We start from the raw sequence: 22543 nt of genomic DNA, 5'->3' as shown, positions 1-22543 counted from the left end.
CATGAGATTGATTCGTGTGTGGCTATGCGGTTAGGATTCAGCCTTAACCGTGCTGTTCATGCCCATCGGGTGGGGGCCTATCAGGAGTATACAGTATAAACTGTGGGTCCGGGGAGCTCAGAGTGTTAGGCTAAGCATGTGCGCAATTCCAATAGGCGTTCTCTGCTAAAGTGTGTGGGTGTTGTGCGTTGTCCGATGCTCATGTAGTTCGTAATGTAAGCAACATACAAGATGGATAATCCTGTGAGGGCATGCTGGAATACGTATAGGGTTAGGGATATTCCTAGTCAAAATGCACCATGGGACAATCAGTAGGCAGGGAATACCGTCTACCACCCATCGATTTTGTCATCCAAGCCCCATCGGCGTGGACATGACTGAAAAACGCCTTATTTCATGCGGTTGATCAGGCCCAAACGCATTACTTGCTAGGGTCTTCCAGCATACCCTCATATTGACATACATTTACCACTTCCCTATTAAACTGTTACGGTGTCAGAAACCATGAATCAGACCGAGACAGATGTGCAATTAAATCACACTTGTTTATTAAATAAAAATAAAAAAGGTAAATCGAAAAAGTGTAGTCAAAGCATAGCCAGAGTCCAGTCAATGGATAGAGTAGTCAGGCAGGCCAGAGTTCAATAACCAGATTGGGTAATCAGCCAGGCCAGAAGTCAGGGATCCAAATAGAGCAACAGCAAGCAGGATAAGGATAAGGAGCCAGAAGGGATGTCAGCAAGCCAGTCTTTCAACAGAACCGCAGGAGATGGTTTCTAGTGATGTGACCAAGGCAAAGGCAGAGGTGAAGTGAGCTGGACAGCTTTAAGTAGGCAGGTCAGATGAGCATGATCAGGAACAGCTGGGAACTGTGGAAAGAGATGAGAGCTGGCAATTAGCCGACAGCTGAGCAGCCAGCCCAGAGAAGGAATGACCCCTCTCCATCGGAGGGCCACCGGGCTTGAGGGGAAACTGTCTATGGAACTTGCGGAGGAGGACAGGGGCATGTACGTCCAAGGATGAAACCCAGGAGCGTTCCTCTGGACCATACCCCTTCCAATGTACCAGGTACTGTATGCGCCCACTGAACCTACTAGAGTCAACAATGGATTGTACCTCATACTCCTCATGGTTCTCAACCTGAATAGGGTGAGGGTGTGGCACCGAGGTGGTAAATTGGTTACAGACCAACGGTTTCAATAAGGAGACATGAAACACATTTGAGATGCGTATATTAGGAGGAAGGTCCAACGTGTAAGCCACTGGGTTAATCCTGCGAATGATACGGAAAGGCCCAATAAACCGAGGTGCAAACTTCAGTGTTCCACTGTCCCCAAAGGGTGGGGGTAGAGATGACCCCCTAGCAAAGTGGCTGTCAGCCCCAAATAAGGCTCCCCAAATTGCCTATGGATGTAGATTCCTGTAAAAATATTGCCGAAAGAGGCCGGAGTGTGCGATACACTTTTTCCTCAAGCCGGTAGTATAGCTCAGAGCTATACTATCATAGCTATTTGGGAAGCCTTATTTGGGGCTGACAGCCATGTTGCTAGGGGGTCATCTCTACCCCCCCCCCCCCCCCCCCACCCTTTGGGAACAGTGGATATATACTTTACATCATTTATTTCGAAGTATTTATGGAGGACTGCGCTGAGGATTACTATTTCAGTTAAAGACCCATTATTGCGGCTAAGTAGCCTTGGCACTTACATGTGTTTCCACCTTACATGGAGGAGCGCTTCCGTTAAGAAATACCACAATATTGTTATCTCCTGCTCTCTACCCCTGATGAAAGTTTTGTAACAACAGAAACTTAAAACACGTCGTGTTTGGGATACCTATGAGAGTATTAGTGGTCTTTGTATATATAGTTCATTCTGTATTTTTTGGCTGTATATTTTATTGGAGACATTATTTGCTTGTGTGTCTCTTTTTATCATTTTGTATTCTATAAATAAAATTCTATGTTTTATTTGTACATTTGGTGGTGATGGTGGTCAGGTATAAAATCTCCAGAACACTGTTAACAACCCAACATACTGTAGTTGTATTTACATTAAAAAGGAAATAACAGAATGAATATAACATGCAGTTTATTGAATTATAGATACACAGTTACAAGATACATTACATGCCAGTACAGGATTTTAAAATAGTGCAAGACAAAGGACATGCTGATCCTTTAAGTGATTATTATGATGTTTTAGTTTGCCAAGGCTAAAGAACAGAAAACAATACCAAATACAAATATCCCCCTTAGTTATTATCAAAGCTTTATGCAAAGTAGTTTTCAGTAAGAAAATAGCTTTCAGTGTAAAATATTGGCACCTATACTAAAGGTTTTTATATTCCCTTAATAGTTCTTCTTGCTGAAAGCAGTTGAAGCAAGTACTGCAATCCCTCCTGTGGCACTAGCTGCCTTGCTGTTGGTGTTGCATTTTCCTGTTCCACACGCAGAAGCATCAGATTTGCTCACCTTCACGATGTTGTTATATACAACTGTTGTGATACAAATAGTGAAAAATACAAATGGATAAAAGTGTCAGAAATGTAAGTGGTAGAAAAGGTTACAGCAGATCATGCTGCATTCCTACCTCCTGCTGCATTGCTCCTCGGGAAACTGCAAGATCCTGTTCCACAGCTCAAACCAGAACTGGCCACCTTTCCAGCACTGTTAAAGACAGCTGCAAAGAAAAATCAGACCCAATGTTAATGAAAATTTCATATTTCACAACAATCTTAAGATAATGAAGTTTAAGGCCCATTTCACACGGGCAAACCGTTCAGGTCCGCCTGCCAGTGTTTTAGGTGGACCTGAATGGACACTCCATGCAGGTCTATGGAGCTACGGATGTCAGCAGTGACATGTCCGCTGACATCCGATCTGCTAAAATCAGACATATGGCCATATATTCCCCCCAAAAAAACAAATGCAAACAAATCAAGAAGAATGGAATTTCTTCCTAGATTATCATATAGATTCTGCTGATGGGTACTTCCCACTGAAGATCCTTGGTTTGTCCTCGCTATAATGGAGATTCACTTATCTTGTGACAAAAAGATTATCTGAAAAAAGATCTTGTAGACATAATAGGAAGTAAAAGGAAAGCTGTTCAAAATAAGGGTAATCCCATTCTGAACAGTTATCATGGGAGGAAGTATGTACATTGGAAGATTTCCCCTCTTGTTTTTGTAGTAATGTAAAATTTTGTATTATCCTACTTTCTGTACCAGTGACAGTGGACACCAGGACACATCAAGAGACTGGAACTTCCCATCAGTAATACACACACAACAATATGGACCAGAAAGAGGTTTTAACCCCTTACATTATATCCAAAATTTTTAAAAGTTTAAGCTTTAAGCTAATCTCCGGGATAAGCAAATATTGTCTAAATACAAAAGGACTCAGTATTTTCTACTTGGATCTTGACATGCTTTATGTATTTATTTGAGATCAGTGCAGTGATTAAGCATTAAACTTTGCCTTTGTGCAGGAGCTTCCCTCAAAAAAGACCAATCACTGCTGTTCTCTCTACTTCTGTAAGGTGACTGATCTTGTATCCACTCCCCTCTAATTCTCTGGAGGCAGCCTGTAGTGGGTAAGGCCTGCTGGATCCCCCCACAGCTCTGCTCTCTGCACAGGTTAAATGCAGCACAATGATGATGTCACTGCTACCTTTAAATTATAACCTCTGGGTATACAAAGGGGTTTGGAGCACACATAGTGGATTTATATCAAATGTGGCTATTGATAAATATATATAAATTAAAATGTTTGTGCCTGGAGTTTGGCTTTAAGGATTGTAAAGTATATTTTTGTTTTAAAGTGAAACTTACAGATTGTAACATTGTTGTCAACTTCGCCATGCATCCTGCAAAAAAAAAAAATGGTGTTAGTACTATAGATTACAATAAAGTCTCCACTAGAGCTAATTCATGAAAAAAAAAGGGTTTTTGTTAACAACAAGGTTTTGCAAATTATCATTATTGCAACACTTGTGCAATAAAAGATAACAGTGAATGCAAGGCTGTTTTGTAAATACAGTGAAAATTATAAAATGGTCCCACCCTACCCAGCCCCGTGCATACTGAAATAAAATAGGAATAAGCCCTCATTTATTATTACTGTTATTATTATTCAGCATTTATATAGAACCAACAGTTTGTGCAGTGGTTTACAAAATAAAGGGAAAAAATACAATTTAATACAAGAGGGTTGAGAAGGCCCTGCTCATGAAAGCTTACTGTCTAATAGGAATATACAAGGGATACAAAAAGGCATTACCTGGGAGAGATGAACTGATGGCAAAATTAACATTTACATTTTTAGGGGAGGAGGGGAAGAGATGAGTTTTCAGGGATCACCTAAAGATGGACAGAGTAGGAGATAGCCAAGTAGATTGGGGTAAAGAGTTCAGATGAATGGAAGAGGCACTGGACAAGTCCTAGATGCAAACATGGGAGAAGCAGACATGGGAGCTATAGAGAAGGAAGTCTTGGGAGCAGCAGAGAGTAAGATTTGGATGATATTTTGAGAGTGGTTAGTGGAGATTGGTGACTGGCTTGGGGCAGAGTTGTAAATTGCTTTGTATGTTGTTGCTTGGGTTTTGATCTGTGTTTATTGGGCTTTCATGATAAAATGAAGAGGGGGGTAGCCTGTGTAGATGTAGGCCAATGAGGAGGGAGTTGTAATAGTCAAGGTAAAGGGGACAAGGAAGTAACTTGGTGGTTTCATTGGTTAAGTAGCGGCATATTTTGGAAATATTGTGGAGGTGAAGTTTGCAAAATTTAGATTTGAGGCTGAAAGGACAGGATGTAGAATTGAATGAATGAAATACTTGTATAGCGCACAATGAAAACTGAATCGCCCCTAGGTAATTATACCTAGTACCCTGGAATTAGCTATAACTGCAGCTCAGAGAAATGTTTAATCAGAAGAAAGACTATAATGCCCAAACCAAAGTATGAGGAGAATGCCGGAGGTGGAGAAAAACAGTAGCATAGGGGTGCTAGAGGTGAGGCATAAAACATAAAGGATGACATTACTGAGAGATGAAACAAGTGGGCACTGAATGTGGAGGTGAGGCACAGTACAGCGATAAAGTACTGAAGAGGGAGAAATGGTGAAGGCACACTTAAGGGTGGCATGCTATAGGAAGACCATGTGAATAGGGGAAACAGGGCTGCAATCCTTTACTTTCACCTAAATTTAAGATTAAAAAGTGACACCTCCCACTTATTTTATCCATTTTGTATAAGAACATATAGCAATATACCATCCATGTCTTCATATTATAATTTGAAATGAATCTTAAGGAGATTTCCTTGAAGAATATGTCAACCCAGAATTTCATATTTCTGATATGTGCCTGCTGTACCATGTACTTGTATGGAAAAGTATCCTGTTCTCATTGTATTGATTCTTTTGTGTGAAATACCTGGTGAGCCTGCCAGTCCCTCCGCTTACCTATTAAAAACATACCACACTAGTCTTCAGAGCACAAGAGAGTCAGTCTGCTGGTTGTGCTGGGAACTCAGCTTGCTTTCCTCAATGAGCAGACTGGTGCTGGCACATCCCCCCCCCCCCCTGTGCACCCATTCAGAGGGAAGATTAGTGCACTGCTGCTTCTCCTCCCTCAATTCTCTAAGATCCTTATGGAGCTGAGAACAGAGGTTATGTGATCACTTATAAAAAACAAATGTTTTGCCTTTTTATTTCTATTTTAAACTGATTGGGTTGTTTTACAAGGTGAGGGTTCACATATACATTAATGGAAGGTCTGCTTTAAAGACACAAGTAAATTAGACTCATGTTGAAAATATTACACTAATAAAGCCTGCTTAAGTAGTATAGGAAACATTTGCTTTTAGATATAAGATGCTTTTTTTTTGGCCCACTTATTTTATAACACCTACCTGCTTTCTTCACCCTCCAGAAGAGTCCTGTAGGTCGCAATCTCAAGATCCAGGGCCATTTTTACATTAAGCAGTTCCTGGTAGTCACGTAGCTGAACTGCAAGATCTTCTTTGGCTTTTTGCAGAGCAGCTTCTAGTTCACATAACTTATTTTTGGCATCTTTCAAAGCAACATCCCCGCGCTGTTCAGCATCAGTAATTGCTGTCTCTAGTGCACAAATCTGCAGGAATAAAATGATACATTAAAGAGTGAGCATAGCTCTAAAGCTGTTAGAAAAACATACGCTAAGTTTAAAAATTCTCTAAACCTAGGGTAAGCTGCTTAACCTATTTAGCCTTTCAGTCTTGGGATTCAGGGATCCTTATTAGAAAGCACAGCCAAGTACTGGAGCTACATGCAAAATACATTACTAGAATCCAACCCAAGACCCACCACAGCAACCTATGCTAGATATTGAAGAAGCAGGAGCACACTGATGTGTGTTGAAAAAAAAAAACACTGCTCCTTTACTTCTGCCTTACTTCTTGAACAGACTTTAGATCATGACACAGGAAGGAGTTGACCAGCGGTGGGTAGATGATACAGGGTGTGTGCTAATGAGATCAGCTGGTCATCTCCTTCCTGTGTCATGACCTAAAGTCTATTCAGGATGTAAGGCAGAAGTAATGCAGCAGGATTTTAAAACAGACATGAACAGTGTGAGTTAACTGTGGGTAGAATAAATGGAAAGCTGTTTTATTTTTGCAAAAGAAATGCATTAATGCTATATTGGTACATAGGAGAGCTGGAATAATGAAAAAAAAAGGTAAACAAAAGTTAACTTAGCCTATAAGCCACAGATGGCTCAGAGGGATGTAAATTCTGCTTTAAGGGGGGATTGCTGGAGACTGATGCAAAGGCAGATTCAGATTCCTATGCTATGTTTTCATTTGCAATTTTGAACCAATAAACATAAAATTAAACTATATTTTATATCCACTTGAAGTTTTGTTAAGCAGCCTTGTGGGATGTGAAAATGAAACAAATTATTACCAAATTAAATGATAGAGACATGGCTGATCTAACAATAGATGCATGCCAAGGACTGCCCCCTCCCCTGTAAGGGCCCTATCATCAGTAACAGGAACCAAGATGAGAACATACTGTGTACAGTAGGAAAGGACTTACCTGTTTCTTTACACAGTCGATTTCTCCATGCAGTCTCTTTACCATGCTGTTCAGATCCTGGATCTCATTCCTCTGATTACGCAGATTATCCCCATGTTGCCCCGCTGTGTCTTTGAGCTGCTGGTACTGTTAGAGATGCGCAGATAATTTGGTATTTGTGTAATATTTATCATCAAACCAGCACAAATTCAGATGTTTTATTATAGATCATACAATTAACCTGTCACAACACAAGTTATTCTACTGCATCAATTAAATGTAAAATGGAACTGCAGCCTAAACTTCTTTGTTTGCTTAGGATAGAGTGAAAAAAGTTTATAATGTTTGTCAGAACCTTATTGCTGTATGTTCCATTACTCAGACCACCCTCTAACTTCCTGCTTTGCTGGCGGTGCACACTGAGACAGGAAGTGACAGGAAGTGAGGGCGCATGGGCAGGAAAAAAAGATCTTTCTTAGTAGAGTAGGGGAGGGTTAAGGCCTCTGTAAGTTTATTTTTTCTTTGGGGCATATTTCTTCTGTGTATTCTACATGTATAGTCCTTGGGGCAGAATGTAATGGGAAATCGTCCATATAGGTGCACTGATAACATCTGAACATGGGAAAAAAAACGATCAAAATGAAAAAAATAAAAATAAATGTTGGTTTTGTTTCCTTTAAACGTTTTGAAAGCTCATAAATCATTAGCAGTAATCAGCATGGGTTCATGAAGAATTGTTGTTGCCAAACCAATCTATTAATCTTCTATGAGGAGGTGAGAGGCCATCTAGATAAGGGAAGGCCTGTAGATGTAGTGTATCTGGATTTTGCAAAAGCTTTTGATACAGTTCCCCATAAATGTTTACTGTACAAAGTAAGATCCATTGGCAAGGACCATAGGGTAAGTACAAGGATTGAAAACTGGCTACAGGGGCGAGTTCAGAGGGTAGTGATAAATGGGGAGTACTTGGAATGGTCTGAGGTGGAAAGTGGGGTCCCCCAGGGTTCTGTCCTGGGAGCAATCCTATTTCATTTATTCATAAATGACCTGGAGGATGAAATAAACAGCTCAAGCTCTGTATTTGCGGACGATACTAAGCTAAGCAGGGCAAAAACTTTGCAAGAAGATCTGAACAAATTAATGGGGTGGGCAACTAAATGGCAAATGAGGTTTAATGTAGAAAAATGTAAAATAATCCATTTGGGTAGCAAAAATATGAATGCAATCTACTCACTAGTGGGAGGATCCTCTGGGGAAATCTAGGATGGAAAAGGACCTGGGGGTCCTAGTAGATAACAGGCTCAGCAATGGCATGCAATGCCAAGCTGCTGCAAGCAACGCAAACAAAATATTGTCATGCATTAAAAAGGGGATTAACTCCAGGGGTAAAACAATAATTCTTGCACTCTACAAAACTCTGGTCCGGCCGCACCTGGAGTATGCTGTCCAGTTCTGGGCACCAGTCTTCAGGAAGGATGTGCTGGAACTGGAGAGAGTCCAATGAAGGGGAACAAAACTAATAAAGGGACTGGAGGACCTTAGTTGTGAGGAAAGGTTACGAGCATGGAATTAATTCTCTCTGGAGAAGAGACCCCACAATAGGGATAAAGCTTTTCTGCAAAAGGAAATTTAATAAGACACACGGACATTCACTAAAATTAGAAGAAAAGAGGTTAAACTTTAGAGGGTTCTTTACTGTAAGAGCGGTTAGGATGTGGAATTCTCTTCCACAGGCAGTGGTCTCAGCGGGGAGCATCAATAATTTCAAAAAACTATTAGATAGGCACCTGAACGACCACAACATACAGGAATATACAATGTAATACTGACATATAATCGCACATATAGGTTGGACTTAATGGACTTGTGTCTCAACCTCACCTACTTTGTAACTATGTAACTGCCCTGCAGAATGCAATTGCACTTTGCAAAGTGCACAGTCTATTATACTTTAGTAAATAAACTCTGGTATCTTTTGGTAAAATATAAAATATGGCAAAATTGTCAAAAAGTGACATTTAAAAAGCATTTACAGTTCATATGTTTATATGCTAATCATGAACGATTGCCCTAGAATTATTGCTATCACTCTGGCATGCGTTGTGATATCTAATATAGGTAGCACAGTTGTTGTTTCCCAACATAGGCATGGGCATATTTGTTGCTGATCACATACTTGTCTAGCATAGTTGGCTTCGGCCTCCGCTCTGCTCTTGGTGGCAATTTCCTCATACTGAGCTTTAGCCTCAGCAATAACTCCATCCAAATCAAGGTCTCGGTTGTTGTCCATAGTCAAGATAACATTGGTGTTGGAAATTCGCTCTTCCATATCAGCCAATTCCTGTAATGAGCAAGTGTAACAACATGTAAAAAAGACCTAACTTAATGTTCCGGGTAACAATGTCCCCCAATAGTCTATCATTTCTCAAAATATCCATCAGTACAGGACACATGATAGAGAAAGCGGATCTACTAACTGCAATGGGCACACATGACAGAGGTACTTGAACTGATAATTGATAGGAGCACTTGCAATGTGTTAGAGGCCTCTTAAAGCAGTAGTAAACCCGCAATTATTATTATTATTTTTTTAAACCTGCAAAGCAAAATGCATAATGAGCTAGTATGCACTGCATACTAGCTCATTATGAAATAATTACCTTAGAACGAGGCCCCGACATCTGGCCCGATCCACGCCAAGGGAGCTGACATGCTCCCTCTGCGTTTCTTCCGGGTATCGCGGCTCCGGCGCTGTGAGTGGCCGGAGCCGCGATATCGTCAATCCCATGCATGCGCGCGGGAGATTTCATTTCCGGCCGGCCCGGCCACTGCCGGATTTTCAGGCCGAGAATCCCCTTGTGCGCATGCGCCGCTGCAGTCAGCGGCGCATACCGAGGGGAAACGGTTTAGGAGATTTTTTTTTACCTACAGGTAAGCCTTATTATAGGCTTTCCTGTAGGTAAAAGTTAAAAATTTGGGTATACAACCACTTTAAAGCATACCTAAATCCAATAAGAAAAAGGATATAGATTGCAGCTTACCTCCTCTATGTTCACCTGGCAATTCTGCCAAAGAAACACTTTTCTATCTTAGTGTAACAACGCTCACTGTGTGTATTGACAATCAGCATTGTCACCACTCCCACTCTTCTACTCTCCATTATATGTAGATGAGCTTTGATTTGTAGGTCACAGAATATAGCTGGGAAAGCTAATAATGTTTGAGATATCAGTGCAGTTTACAAAAAGTAAAAAGAATACTGGATTTCTGACAGAATCAACAGGTATTTGTACTTGAAGAAAATGTATATAGCTATAAAAAAAATGGAAGCAGCTATCACATCTATGGACTCATAAGCTGTAATATATTATTTTTTCTGGTTTTCATAGATGTGCACACAGGGTGTGCCAGGTGTGCCTGAGCACACCCTAATCACCCTGTACAGTGTCGATTTCCCCTACTTCCTGATGGCCCGTCTCCCCCCTGCAATGCGCTACCTTCCTTCCTCTCCTGCCAGCTGCTGCATGGGATGTTTCAGGATGGAGAACAGGGAAGGGGATAAAAAATATTTCATTTTCTGGCCCCATCCTTTTCTGAATGAACACAGTTATTGAATGGACAGGATGCCCCTCAGCACCGTGCACTTCTCGTTAGTTCACTGTCCAGTGCAGCTGAGGCTGTAGAGAAAGGGACTGGGGAAGCTCTGTCTCAAAAGTGAGAAATAAGGGGTCTGTTTAGACCCTTGATATTTCACCAAGGGCCCCCAATGGGGCTCCTAAAGAAAAATTGAAAAAAAATAATATTGTAAAAAATAATTAAAGCAAAAAAATAAAAAAATAAAACTATGAAAATAAAAACTACTGACACCATCCACTGCTCTGCTGATATACTGTATGTGCATGTGTGCTCTGGGGTGCACACCATAATGCATAATAGGCTGCACACGCCAATGCTGGTTTTAGTTATAATGTAAGACTGCTTTAACACAGCAATTTCTTTATTAACAAAATTCTCTCTTATTATCTGCATGTCTTCTTTCTCTTTTTTTAGCTCTCTAAAAGGACAGACTCTTCCAATCTGCAACAGTTTTGGGCAAACAATTTGCTGTAATATTATTATTATTATTTATTATTATGCAGGATTTATATAGCGCCAACAATTTGTGCAGCGCTTTACAACGTGAAGGCAGACAACAAGCATTTTTCTCTTAAACCATGCAGATGATTCAAGATGCTCTTTATTATGTGCCAGAAAAAAATATATGACCAGCTACAGGCTTCAGAACATAAATTGAAAGATTAACAATCTGCCAGGGAGAGCAATATTGTGTGCCAACCTGGCAAAGGGACTCATTAATACATAAAACCCAACAAACTGGACCAGATGATTTAAAGAGAAAGACAAGAATTTGCCTACCAATAGAGGATCCTTTCTACAAACTTTCTAGCAAGCTCTAAAAGGGCAGGGGCAATAATATAGATGCCATCAATGAAAATGACCCAAAAATCTGTTCACCTTTTATAACAATGTGTGTACATTGTCCTATATGGGCAGTCTGTAGTTTGCATTGGGAAATTTGTGGAATATAAATTGATGTCCTAAACAATTATTATTAGCTTCCCACACTGTTTATGCTATCTATATGCTACAATGACAGCATTTTCTATTGCATCATTTTCTATTTGCCTAAAGTTTTTATTTTTCATGGGCTTACATGCAAATGGTTTAAGGGATTACACAAACATATCATACACCCTACAATTAATTGCTATCGTAAAATTTGACAAGCAAATACAATGCAATTGTTGTGTAAGCACTGAAAAAGGGTTTTATCTCTTCTCGTAGCCAATCCAGCCCACCTATTGATAAATCAGCACTTTAATAGCGGTTAATAATTTAAATAATGGGATTAATACCGCATCAAACAAAGTCTTCAGGAAATTTAGCTCATCCACCAAGGCATCTTGCTTGCAATCCAGATCAGTCTTTTGCATGTACAGGACATCAACATCCTTAAAAAAAAGCATGAAAGCATGTTAAATGTATTCATTTTAAATGAATAGTCCTATGCTAAAGCACCTAACTGTTGTTATTTATATATACAGATATATATATATATATATATATATATATATATATATATATATATATATATATGAGAAAAGCACATATGCAGGCATAATGAGAAAATTCCATAAAACTATATGAAAAAACATTGTCATGGTTTATGAAAGGAATTCTGTACTGTCTGAGACAACATGGGATTTGTAACAATGCCATAGTCCAATGTCACGCAAGTCAGTAGTTCTCAGTTCACTCTGACTTTCTAACCTACATTCTTGTTCCAGGTTGGTTTGCTTAAAAAGTATCAGATATCTGGGCTGCTAGCATTCAAACCAAGAGGTCAACATTGACAGTCTCCATAGATCTCTCAGGGTAGGTTTACTTTAGAGCAACCCTATTAGCAGCAGGTACTCCCCTTAATTTTAGCACTTTGCCACTCTATTCAGATAATGATATTCAAGAAAACTGTTCAATAATCCCATTTCACATGACAGCACTGGTGTTTGGAGCTCATGCTCTCAATACTATCGGATGAGGGTGGAGAGAGACTCTTCAACCCTATGTAAGCTGTAAGTCAGCAATGTGGTATAGGGGGAGCGAAGTCAAGGGCTTAGTTGGTGGGGCTGGCATTAAAATAGAACTCAGTGAAGGGAAATTTCTCCACTGAGGGCTCAGACAGAAATCTAACCACATTTTTAGTAGAGTTATAAAGGGTTTGGAAAATCTGACAATGTTGTAGTTGCTGTTTTTGACTTCTTGTTCTGGTGACAACCTCAACTACCGCATAGGTATCATAGGGGCAGAAAGTGAGGGAAAATCTCCCCAAAGGGATCACAAAAGTAGAGACTTGCCAGCAAACTTAACTCTTCACTACTATATCCAGAACTATAAAACAAACTTGGGCTGGATTTGTGCTTTGAATTCTGTTTAGAACACCTACAGACCAATCATCTAGACTCAGTTTGTGAATGGCAATGATTTGGAAAAAGCTTCAAATGCAATAAACATTGAATTGAACTGAATCCATTCCTACAGTTTATGGTATATTTCTAGGAAACATTGAAACTGGATCCCAGGAAGATATAAAGGACATATTTTATGGCAGCAATTTATTCATTAAAGTGGCTCCATCACATGGACCAATTAGAATGCCTCTGATGCGTACCTTTACAAGGTACATTTAGGAGATTAAGCCACAGGGAATTTAAAATCCCCAGACCGGTGAAGTGTCGATCAGATGTCTCTTAGTGGGTGATCACGGGCTTTAGGTACAGCGGGACCAGGGGGGATGGGGAGGGGATCCAGTGAAAGTTCACCTTACAGATTTCCTGTAAAGGTGAACTTACCCTTTAATGAAGCCACTACATCTAAGGATCATACATTGCAATATATTACATTTTTTGTTACTGGGTTTAGCTATCCTTATTATATTATTCTAAGCAGTGGAAACATCTAAAATTGCTCTTTCTTGCAATCCTCTGTACAACAGAGCTCAGACTGGGACAGGAAGAAGTAGCACATGGAGCCAAGCAAGTGTTCTGTAATGCTTATTTCCTAACAATAGAGCTGCTGATAGGATGAGATAGCAAAGTGGTAGAGAATCAAGCACATTACTCTGCTGCTTCTCCTTTCATTGCCCAATAACTGGTTGATGGAGGGACATGATCTGTAAGTGTAATTTAAATTATATGCAAACCATAGAAGTCTGACCATTGGAGTGCAGGCAGACTGTGCTCCCAAGTAGAATACAAAGAAGAAAACTGACCATGTTGAGATGGATACACTACCTGGTCAGTTTGAAACAGGAAAGAAGGGGGACTTAAATATTACACTTTTATGTAAAATAATGCAACTGAACACAGCATTGAGAAGGATTTTTCACACATTAAATTAAGGAGGCAAAAAAATTAATTTAGCTGGATTGATAAAATAAATGCACTTTTGCTGTACATTCTACTTAGACAAATTGATCTTCTTCAGAGAGAATTTGATTACCATGTTGCGGTACTTCTCAATAAAATACAAACAGTTCATGTGTTTTTAGAATCAACCCAAAATGAATGAGTACAAAATAGTAGGATTTATTTTAGGTTAGTAAAATTAGAAAAATTAAATAAATTAAATCCAATATTTAAGATTCAATAATAAGGGATACGTTACACTGGAATTTAGCCACTGTTTAGCCACTATACCTTTTTCAAAGATACAAATTCATTTTCAGCACAGGCACGTTTGTTAATCTCTTCTTCATATCTGTAAACAAAAGGTAAAAATAAGTTCTTAGTAATTACCATATTGAAATACTTGACACATACAGGACTCAAGATATTTCAGAGCATATTTTTTTAAAAGCCCAATACTTATGTCAAATTGTATTAATATTGTAGTTGATTCTATTCAGGATAGATGGTAAATAATATTATTTACTGATGCGGGATAAGAAACATGAATTTAGTTTCACCTACTTAGCCTTAAAATCTTCGACAACATCCTGCATGTTTTTCAGATCTCCTTCAAGACGACATTTTTCATTCTTAGTGGTATCCAGTTGTCTTTGAAGGCTGCTAATATACGCCTCAAATAATGGTTTGATGCCGTCTTTCATGTTGGCCAGTTTTTTACTTTGTTCTTGCAAAAACTTCCATTTTGTTTCCAGAATTTTATTCTGTTGCTCAAGGAATCTGACCTAAAACAGTTGTAAGTTTAAACAGTCAGTAAGGTTAGGAAAACTATACAACATTTTAGGCAATAATTTTACAGAACATTTGAGAGCATTTAACTTACCTTGTCTATGAAGCATGCAAATTTGTTGTTGAGAGATTTAATTTGCTCCCTTTCTTCTGTTTTGACTCTCTGGATGTTTGGATCAATATCAACTTTTACTGGATGGAGGAGGATTTGGTTGACAGTAACATTTTGGATACCTCCAGGTGGACAAATAGGAAAACATTCACCACTGAAGCTTAATCCTTTGCCCACTGTGCTTATTCCCTTATTGGTGCCAGTAGCTATGGAAATCCGTTTGCTTCCTCCTAAGCAGTAAAGACTGTTGGCGCCATATTTACCACTTCCACCACCAAGGTGCACAGAGTAACTCTGAGGCCCTCCAGATCTTATCAGAGAAGATGAAGAGAAGTTGACTCTGCCATACCCACCACCAGTTGAACAACTACTAAAGCTCCGAGCTCCACAAGGACCTCCAGCACCAGCCTTTCCAGGCTTGGTTGCACATGACTGTTGGCTTTGGCTCATTGTGGTTCTTGCAGATGACAGCATGTAAGATCAGAAGCAGATGGAAGAGAAGGCTAAACTTAAGTCCTGTGAAGGACCAAAATCAGCTTTTTATATTTTTTAATAAGGGCTTGGTTCTTGAGAAAATCTTTATAACTTAGCCGCAGTCATGGGCTTGGTTTTGGGCTTGGCACATCTGACACTGGGCAGTCTATATTTTTAGAATAAATACATGTATAAATTAAAATCTCTTAATGAGATTGTGAACATATAAATTGCTTTGTTTATATGATCCACTTTAATGTAATTTAGATTGTTATCTTTAATGTAATTTAGACTGTTATCTTTAAATGAGGCCACTAAAGTTTCTGAATAAAAATTGCAAATTAATTTCAAACAAACCCTTTGTCTATTTTTATGAAGTTATAAATGATGCCTTATTTAAAAGAGAATGTTTTTAAGACAATTTTATTAATATGTGTCTCAAAAAAAAAAAAAGTATGAAAATTGACTCGCAATCTCATAAGTTTTCAAATAAGGGTTGCCTCACAAATCATTAGCTTTCTTGTGACAGAAATTAAAGCTGGTAGAACATTTTTTATTATGAAACTATTAAGCAGAGGTTGTAATTATAAGAGGATGTAGCTTGCACCTCTCCCTACACAAAATCTACCCTGTAGGGAAGATTTTAGTGTATAATGACTTTTTGTAATTTCCTCATTCCTATTGTAATAAATGTTAGACTTCTATCATTACTGCAGACAATCATCCTGTTCCACCAAGCTATATTATTTTAATATGTTGACTGGCATTTGTGCAACACTAGACACAAGCTATTTTGTCTGGAATGTGGAAGAAATATTTTACACAGGTGTTACGATTTATAGTGTACACATGAGTGCAAATTTCCATACAATAAATGCAATACTGATAATTCTGACAACAAAATCTGTTTACCTAAATTCCGAATGTGTGTAGACAATTCCAACGCACAAAGTGGCAGGCATGCTTAGAATCAAGCAGAAGAGCAGCACTGGCTATTGAACTTAATTTTTCTCCGCTTGTCGTACACGTTGTCACCGCGTTTTTAACGTTCAAAATTTCCAACCAACTTTGTGTGACCGTGTTTATGCAAGACAAGTTTGAATCAACTTGTCAGAATGTCTGACCATGTGTACAGGGCATAATTGTTGCAAACATTTTTAAAGGTGCATTTCAGTATTAGTTCTGTGTTTTTGTATGACATGCCAGAAAACATCATTCATATCTTAACTGCGAATTTTCACTCTCCAATGTCTGAATGTGTCATGAAAATGAAATATAAGGCTAACAGACACCAAAGTCGAGGAAAGACTAGATAAGCTTAACACAAATAAATCACCGGGACCAGATGGCTTACCCCTGAGAGTCCTCAAAGAACTCAATCAGGTTACAGCCAGACCATTATACCTAATCTTTCTGGACAGCATGCTGACAGGATTGGTACCAGCTGATTGGAGAAAAGCCAATGTGGTACCAATATTAAAGAAAGGGCAGAGACATATTCGTGGAAACGACAGGCCAGTCAGCCTAACATCAATAGTAGGTAACTTATTGGAGGGTATGATACGAGACTGTATCCAAGAATTTGCTGAAGATAACAGTATCATTAGTAGTAACCAGCATGGGTTAACGAAGGGTCATTCTTGCCAGACCAATCTGTTAATATTCTAGGAGGAAGTGAGCTGCCATCTAGATAGGGGGAGGCCTGTGGATGTGGTGTATCTGGATTTTGCAAAAGCATTCAATACAGTTCCCCATAGACATTTAATCTAGAAGCTGAAGTCTGTTTGTATGTGTCAGGGCTGGGCTCAGCCCTCCCTTCTCAGAGCTCAGGCTGCCCAGCTGTCGATTAATTGTCAGCACTCATCATTCCACACCGAGTCACCTGATGATCATTTCCTGCTTGTCAGCCAGCTCTCTTGGCTACTTAAACTCCACGGATTAGATCTCCTGTGCCTTCGCTGGTCAACATATACAGAAAATCTCTGCTGTGTTTTCCTGTTCAAGACTTTTGCTTGGCCGACTTCCCTTCTGGTCCCCGATTCCTGTTTGCTGTCTCTGACAATGCTAATCTCTGGATGTCAGGGATCAGCAGCTAATGAGAGCAGACACGTAGCTACTGTCACGTACCTGGTCATGAGCCTGGCGTGTAGAGGAAGGCCTCTTGTACAGCTCTGGCTCGAGGACCACCGATAGTGAGACAGCAGCCACTGGAGCACGGTGGGGTAAGAGTGCCTAGGACCAGTCCAGAAGTGTGTGCAGATAGTAGCTGGGAACTCACAGGCAGGAAGCCAAACTTGGCTGGTAGCAGGCATATTAGGCAGCAGACAGGCTGGCAGACTGGGCTGATGACATACTGTGGATGCACAACAGGAAGCAGGAACCTGAAGGTGCTGAGCTGGACTGAAGGAACTGTAGCAGGTTGGAGGAGCTGGAAGCAGGGTCAGGTGATCAGGGTCAGTAACAGATCAGACATAAATGGCAGGCAGAAGCGTAGTCGGGTCACAGGCAGGGTTGGCAACAGGTGAAGGGTAAACAGGGGCAGCAGACAGAGACAGAGTCCGTAGTTAAGCCAGGGGTCAGAGCAGGAAGCAGACAAGGGCAGTCGGGAGCAAGCTGGATCAGTATCAGAAGTCAAACACAGGAATCAGGATTCACATAAACGCTGTAGACCAAGCAGCAATTAGATAGTGCTGAAGCTCCATTTTATATAGGCCATTTGGCACCAGTCCTGGTGACAGGCGCCAGCATGCGAACACACAGCCGCATTCGCATTAGTGGCTGTTCTACTCATTCCTTGTCACTGCCTGTGCACGTGTGTGTCTGGGAAGGAAAGCTGTACAATGCAGACATGTTTCCTGACATTGCCCCCTCCTTACGGGCAGCCTCTGGATGCCCAATTGGTTCTTTTTCTGGGGATGACAGTGGAAGAAGGCATGAACCAAGTCCATAGCATGTACATTCTGCTCTGGCTCTCTGCTCAGTTTTCCTCTGGCCCATAACCCTTCCATTTAAACAAGTATTGTACTTGACCCTTTCTCCTTCTGCAGTCCACAATTGCCTTAACCTCAAACTCCTTGTCCCCATTGATGATCACAGGTTCAGGTAGTCCAGTCTTCCGATTTGTAAAATAATCTGGCACCGTGGGCTTCCATAATGACACATGGAACACCGGGTATATCCTGAAAGATTCTGGTAATGACAGTTCATAGGAAACATCATTCATTTTCCTTCTCACTGGAAATGGCCCCACACATGTAGGTTTTTTAAAGCACATGCCAGTCTCAGATTGGTTGTGGCCAACTAAACCTGGTCCCCTGGCTGCAGGATGAGCTCCCCCCATCTTCTTCTGTCAAAAGCCCTTTTGTTATCTTCCTGTGCTTTGGTCAAGGCATCTTGTAACAATTTGTTGTCATGACTGAAGAAATCCAAGGTACCTATGACGGCTGGAACCGAAGACTCAGGGACAATGTCAGGCAGAAAGGTGGGGTATAAGCCATAATTTGTGATAAATGGAAATTGCCTGGTGGCTGCATGACAGAAGTTATTATAAGTGAACTCTGCTAACGTTAGGAGTGATACCCAGTCGCCCTGGACAAATGACGTGAAGCAACGGATGTATTGTTCCAACATCTGATTAGTCCGTTCGATTTGCCTGTTAGACTGCGGGTGGCAAGTGGCAGCATGGAGAAGGAATGGACACCATCGGCAAGTGGCCACATGAAGGAGGAATGGACACCATCGGCAAGCGGCAGCATGGAGTAGGCATGCACACCATTGGCAGGTGGCAGCATGGAGGAGGCATGGTCCCCATCGGCAGGGGGCAGCATGGAGGAGGCATGAACCACACTGGCAGATGGCAGCATGGAGGAGGCACGGGCCCCATCAGCAGGCCACATCAGCATGGCGGAGGCATGGACCCCCTCGGCAGCTGTCATCAGCATGGAGGGGGACTGAATCTCATCAGCAGCAGTCATCAGCATGGAGGAGGACTAGATCACATCGGCAGCAATCATCAGCATGGAGGAGGACTGGATCTCATTGGCAGCAGTCATCAGCATGGAGAAGGATTGGATCGCATTGGCAGCAGTCATGAGCATAGAGGGGGACTGGATCACATCGACAGCAGTCATCAGCATGGAGGAGGACTGGGCACCATCAGCAGGCAACATGGATAGAGGCAGAGTTTTAAGAATATAAAGGAAAAGTAAAACTGTGAGCGCAACGATACATGTACCCCTATCTATGTGGCAGATAATGTCCGAAGCGAGCTCATTCGCAGTTCATTAGTCCATAAATGGAGCATAGAACAAAGTAAAAAGGGATGATGGTAGGCAGCAGCTGTCCTAAGAGAGAAGCCAGCTCTCTACAAGGGAACAAAAGGAAGCACCTCTTAAGTGCAATAAATTTAGTTTTGTTTAATGACACAACAGGTAATGCACTTACAGGAAGGAGATTAAAAACAGGCTTATCTTTGTGCTGGTGGCATGTGGTGCAGTCCGGTCTGGTCCCTAGTCCATCCTATTCAGGGCCGGTGCTACCACTAGGCGGATTAGGCAACCGCCTAGGGCGCACTGCCGCCTAGGGCGCCCGGCCGCTGGCTATTTTACTCCCGCACTGTCTGTCCTCCATAGAGCCATGTCAAGCAGCACCACTAACCCCCGCCCCCCCTCCTCCCAGGTCTCCGCTCTACAGTACAGGGTTACCACACACTAATCCCTCCTCTCTGCTCTTCTATCATATGAGCAACGAGCGAATGTGTCACATGTCTGTCCAGCAACCCCCAGGGCGCTCTCTGCTGTGTATCACAGTGTCACTGTCAGGCAGCAGCCCCCCTTCTCCTCCCCCTCTCCGTTCTCCCTCTGACACTGTCAGACAGTCTGTGACATGTCATGTGACTGTCCCACCATAGAGCACACAGCAACACTGTCTCCATTTCCTGTGTGTGTCCAGGCCAGCAGCACAGCCCCCCCTTGGCTCTCCCCCCCCCCACACTCTCCTGGCCATCACTACTGGAGCGGAGTACACGGATGGAGGATGCATGATGGGAATTGGATATAGTATAGTGTGGCAGTGGCACTCTGGGCTTGGGGACAGATGTAGCCTGGGCTGGCTGGAACTGGAAGAGGCATCAGGCACTGCACCGACACAGAACAGAAGCAGCAGGCAGGTACACAGGCAGTACAGAAGAGTTGGTGCAACTGCAAGCGAGGAACAGGTGTTACTGGTGTGCTAAGTAAAAACTGTTGAGTTAATGAGATTGTATATGCGATGACAATGAAATGTAGTTTAAAATGTGTGTGTATATGTATTATATTGACTGATCTGCCCCCCCCCGCTGTATTTGATGGTCGCTGGCGAGGCTGCATTTGATGGTCGCTGGCGAGGCTGCATTTGATGGTCGCTGGCGAGGCTGTATTTGATGGTCGCTGGCAAAGCTGCATTTGATGGTCGCTGGCGAGGCTGCATTTGATGGTCGCTGGCGAGGCTGCATTTGATGGTCGCTGGCGAGGCTGCATTTGATGGTCACTGGCAAGGCTGTATTTGATGGTCGCTGGCATGGCTGCATTTGATGGTCGCTGGCGAGGCTATATTTGATGGTCGCTGGCAAAGCTGCATTTGATGGTCGCTGGCGAGGCTGTATTTGATGGTCGCTGGCAAAGCTGCATTTGATGGTCGCTGGCGAGGCTGTATTTGATGGTCGCTGGCGAAGCTGCATTTGATGGTCGCTGGCGAGGCTGTATTTGATGGTCGCTGGCGAAGCTGCATTTGATGGTCGCTGGCGAGGCTGTATTTGATGGTCGCTGGCAAAGCTGCATTTGATGGACGCTGGCGAGGCTGTATTTGATGGTCGCTGGCGAGGCTGTATTTGATGGTCGCTGGCGAGGCTGTATTTGATGGTCGCTGGCAAAGCTGCATTTGATGGTCGCTGGCGAGGCTGTATTTGATGGTCGCTGGAAAAGCTGCATTTGATGGTCGCTGGCAAAGCTGCATTTGATGGTCACTGGCGAGGCTGCATTTGATGGTCGCTGGCGAGACTGCATTTGATGGTCGCTGGCAAAGCTGCATTTGATGGTCACTGGCGAGGCTGCATTTGATGGTCGCTGGCGAGGCTGCATTTGATGGTCGCTGGCGAGGCTGCATTTGATGGTCGCTGGCAAAGCTGCATTTGATGGTCGCTGGCGAGGCTGTATTTAATGGTCGCTGGCGAGGCTGTATTTGATGGACGCTGGCGAGGCTGTATTTGATGGTCGCTGGCGAGGCTGTATTTGATGGTCGCTGGCGAGGCTGTATTTGATGGTCGCTGGCAAAGCTGCATTTGATGGTCGCTGGCGAGGCTGTATTTGATGGTCGCTGGAAAAGCTGCATTTGATGGTCGCTGGCAAAGCTGCATTTGATGGTCACTGGCGAGGCTGCATTTGATGGTCGCTGGCGAGACTGCATTTGATGGTCGCTGGCAAAGCTGCATTTGATGGTCACTGGCGAGGCTGCATTTGATGGTCGCTGGCGAGGCTGCATTTGGTGGTCGCTGGCAAAGCTGCATTTGATGGTCGCTGGCGAGGCTGCATTTGATGGTTGCTGGCGAGGCTGTATTTGATGGTCGCTGGCAAAGCTGCATTTGATGGTCACTGGCGAGGATGTATTTGATGGTCGCTGGCAAAGCTGCATTTGATGGTCACTGGCGAGGCTGTATTTGATGGTCGCTGGCAAAGCTGCATTTGATGGTCGCTGGCGAGGCTGCATTTGATGGTCGCTGGCAAAGCTGCATTTGATGGTCACTGGCAAAGCTGCATTTGATGGTCACTGGCAAAGCTGCATTTGATGGTCACTGGCGAGGCTGCATTTGATGGTCGCTGGCGAGGCTGCATTTGATGGTTGCTGGCAAAGCTGCATTTGATGGTCGCTGGCGAGGCTGTATTTGATGGTCACTGGCGAGGCTGCATTTGATAGTCGCTGGCGAAGCTGCATTTGATGGTCACTGGCGGAGCTGCATTTGATGGTCGCTGGCGAGGCTGCATTTGATGGTCGCTGGCGAGGCTGTATTTGATGGGCGCTGGCGAGGCTGTATTTGATGGTCGCTGGTGATGCTGTATTTAATGGGTGCTGGCGAGGTTGCATTTGATGGGCACTGGCGAGGCTGTA

The 22543-nt window shown here is 42.3% G+C and overlaps 1 protein-coding gene across 1 annotated transcript; it reads right to left on the bottom strand.

The window, feature by feature from the left end:
* Positions 1-2091: 2091 nt before the first annotated feature.
* On the bottom strand, positions 2092-15410 carry LOC143984464 (keratin, type II cytoskeletal cochleal-like). The gene is made up of 10 exons (XM_077484624.1): positions 14912-15410; positions 14593-14813; positions 14320-14380; positions 11980-12075; positions 9240-9404; positions 7085-7210; positions 5917-6137; positions 3838-3872; positions 2592-2681; positions 2092-2496 (listed from the first exon to the last, which is right to left on the bottom strand). Exons 1-10 carry the CDS (start codon positions 15401-15403, stop codon positions 2351-2353), a joined length of 1653 nt encoding a protein of 550 aa, XP_077340750.1. The 5' UTR covers positions 15404-15410; the 3' UTR covers positions 2092-2350.
* Positions 15411-22543: the final 7133 nt, after the last annotated feature.

Source organism: Lithobates pipiens, unplaced genomic scaffold (assembly GCF_037356315.1).
Source record: "Lithobates pipiens isolate NorthernLeopardFrog02 unplaced genomic scaffold, aLitPip1_a1.2 Scaffold_16, whole genome shotgun sequence".
Lineage (NCBI taxonomy): Eukaryota > Metazoa > Chordata > Amphibia > Anura > Ranidae > Lithobates > Lithobates pipiens.
This window is presented reverse-complemented; position numbering and strand designations above follow the sequence as displayed.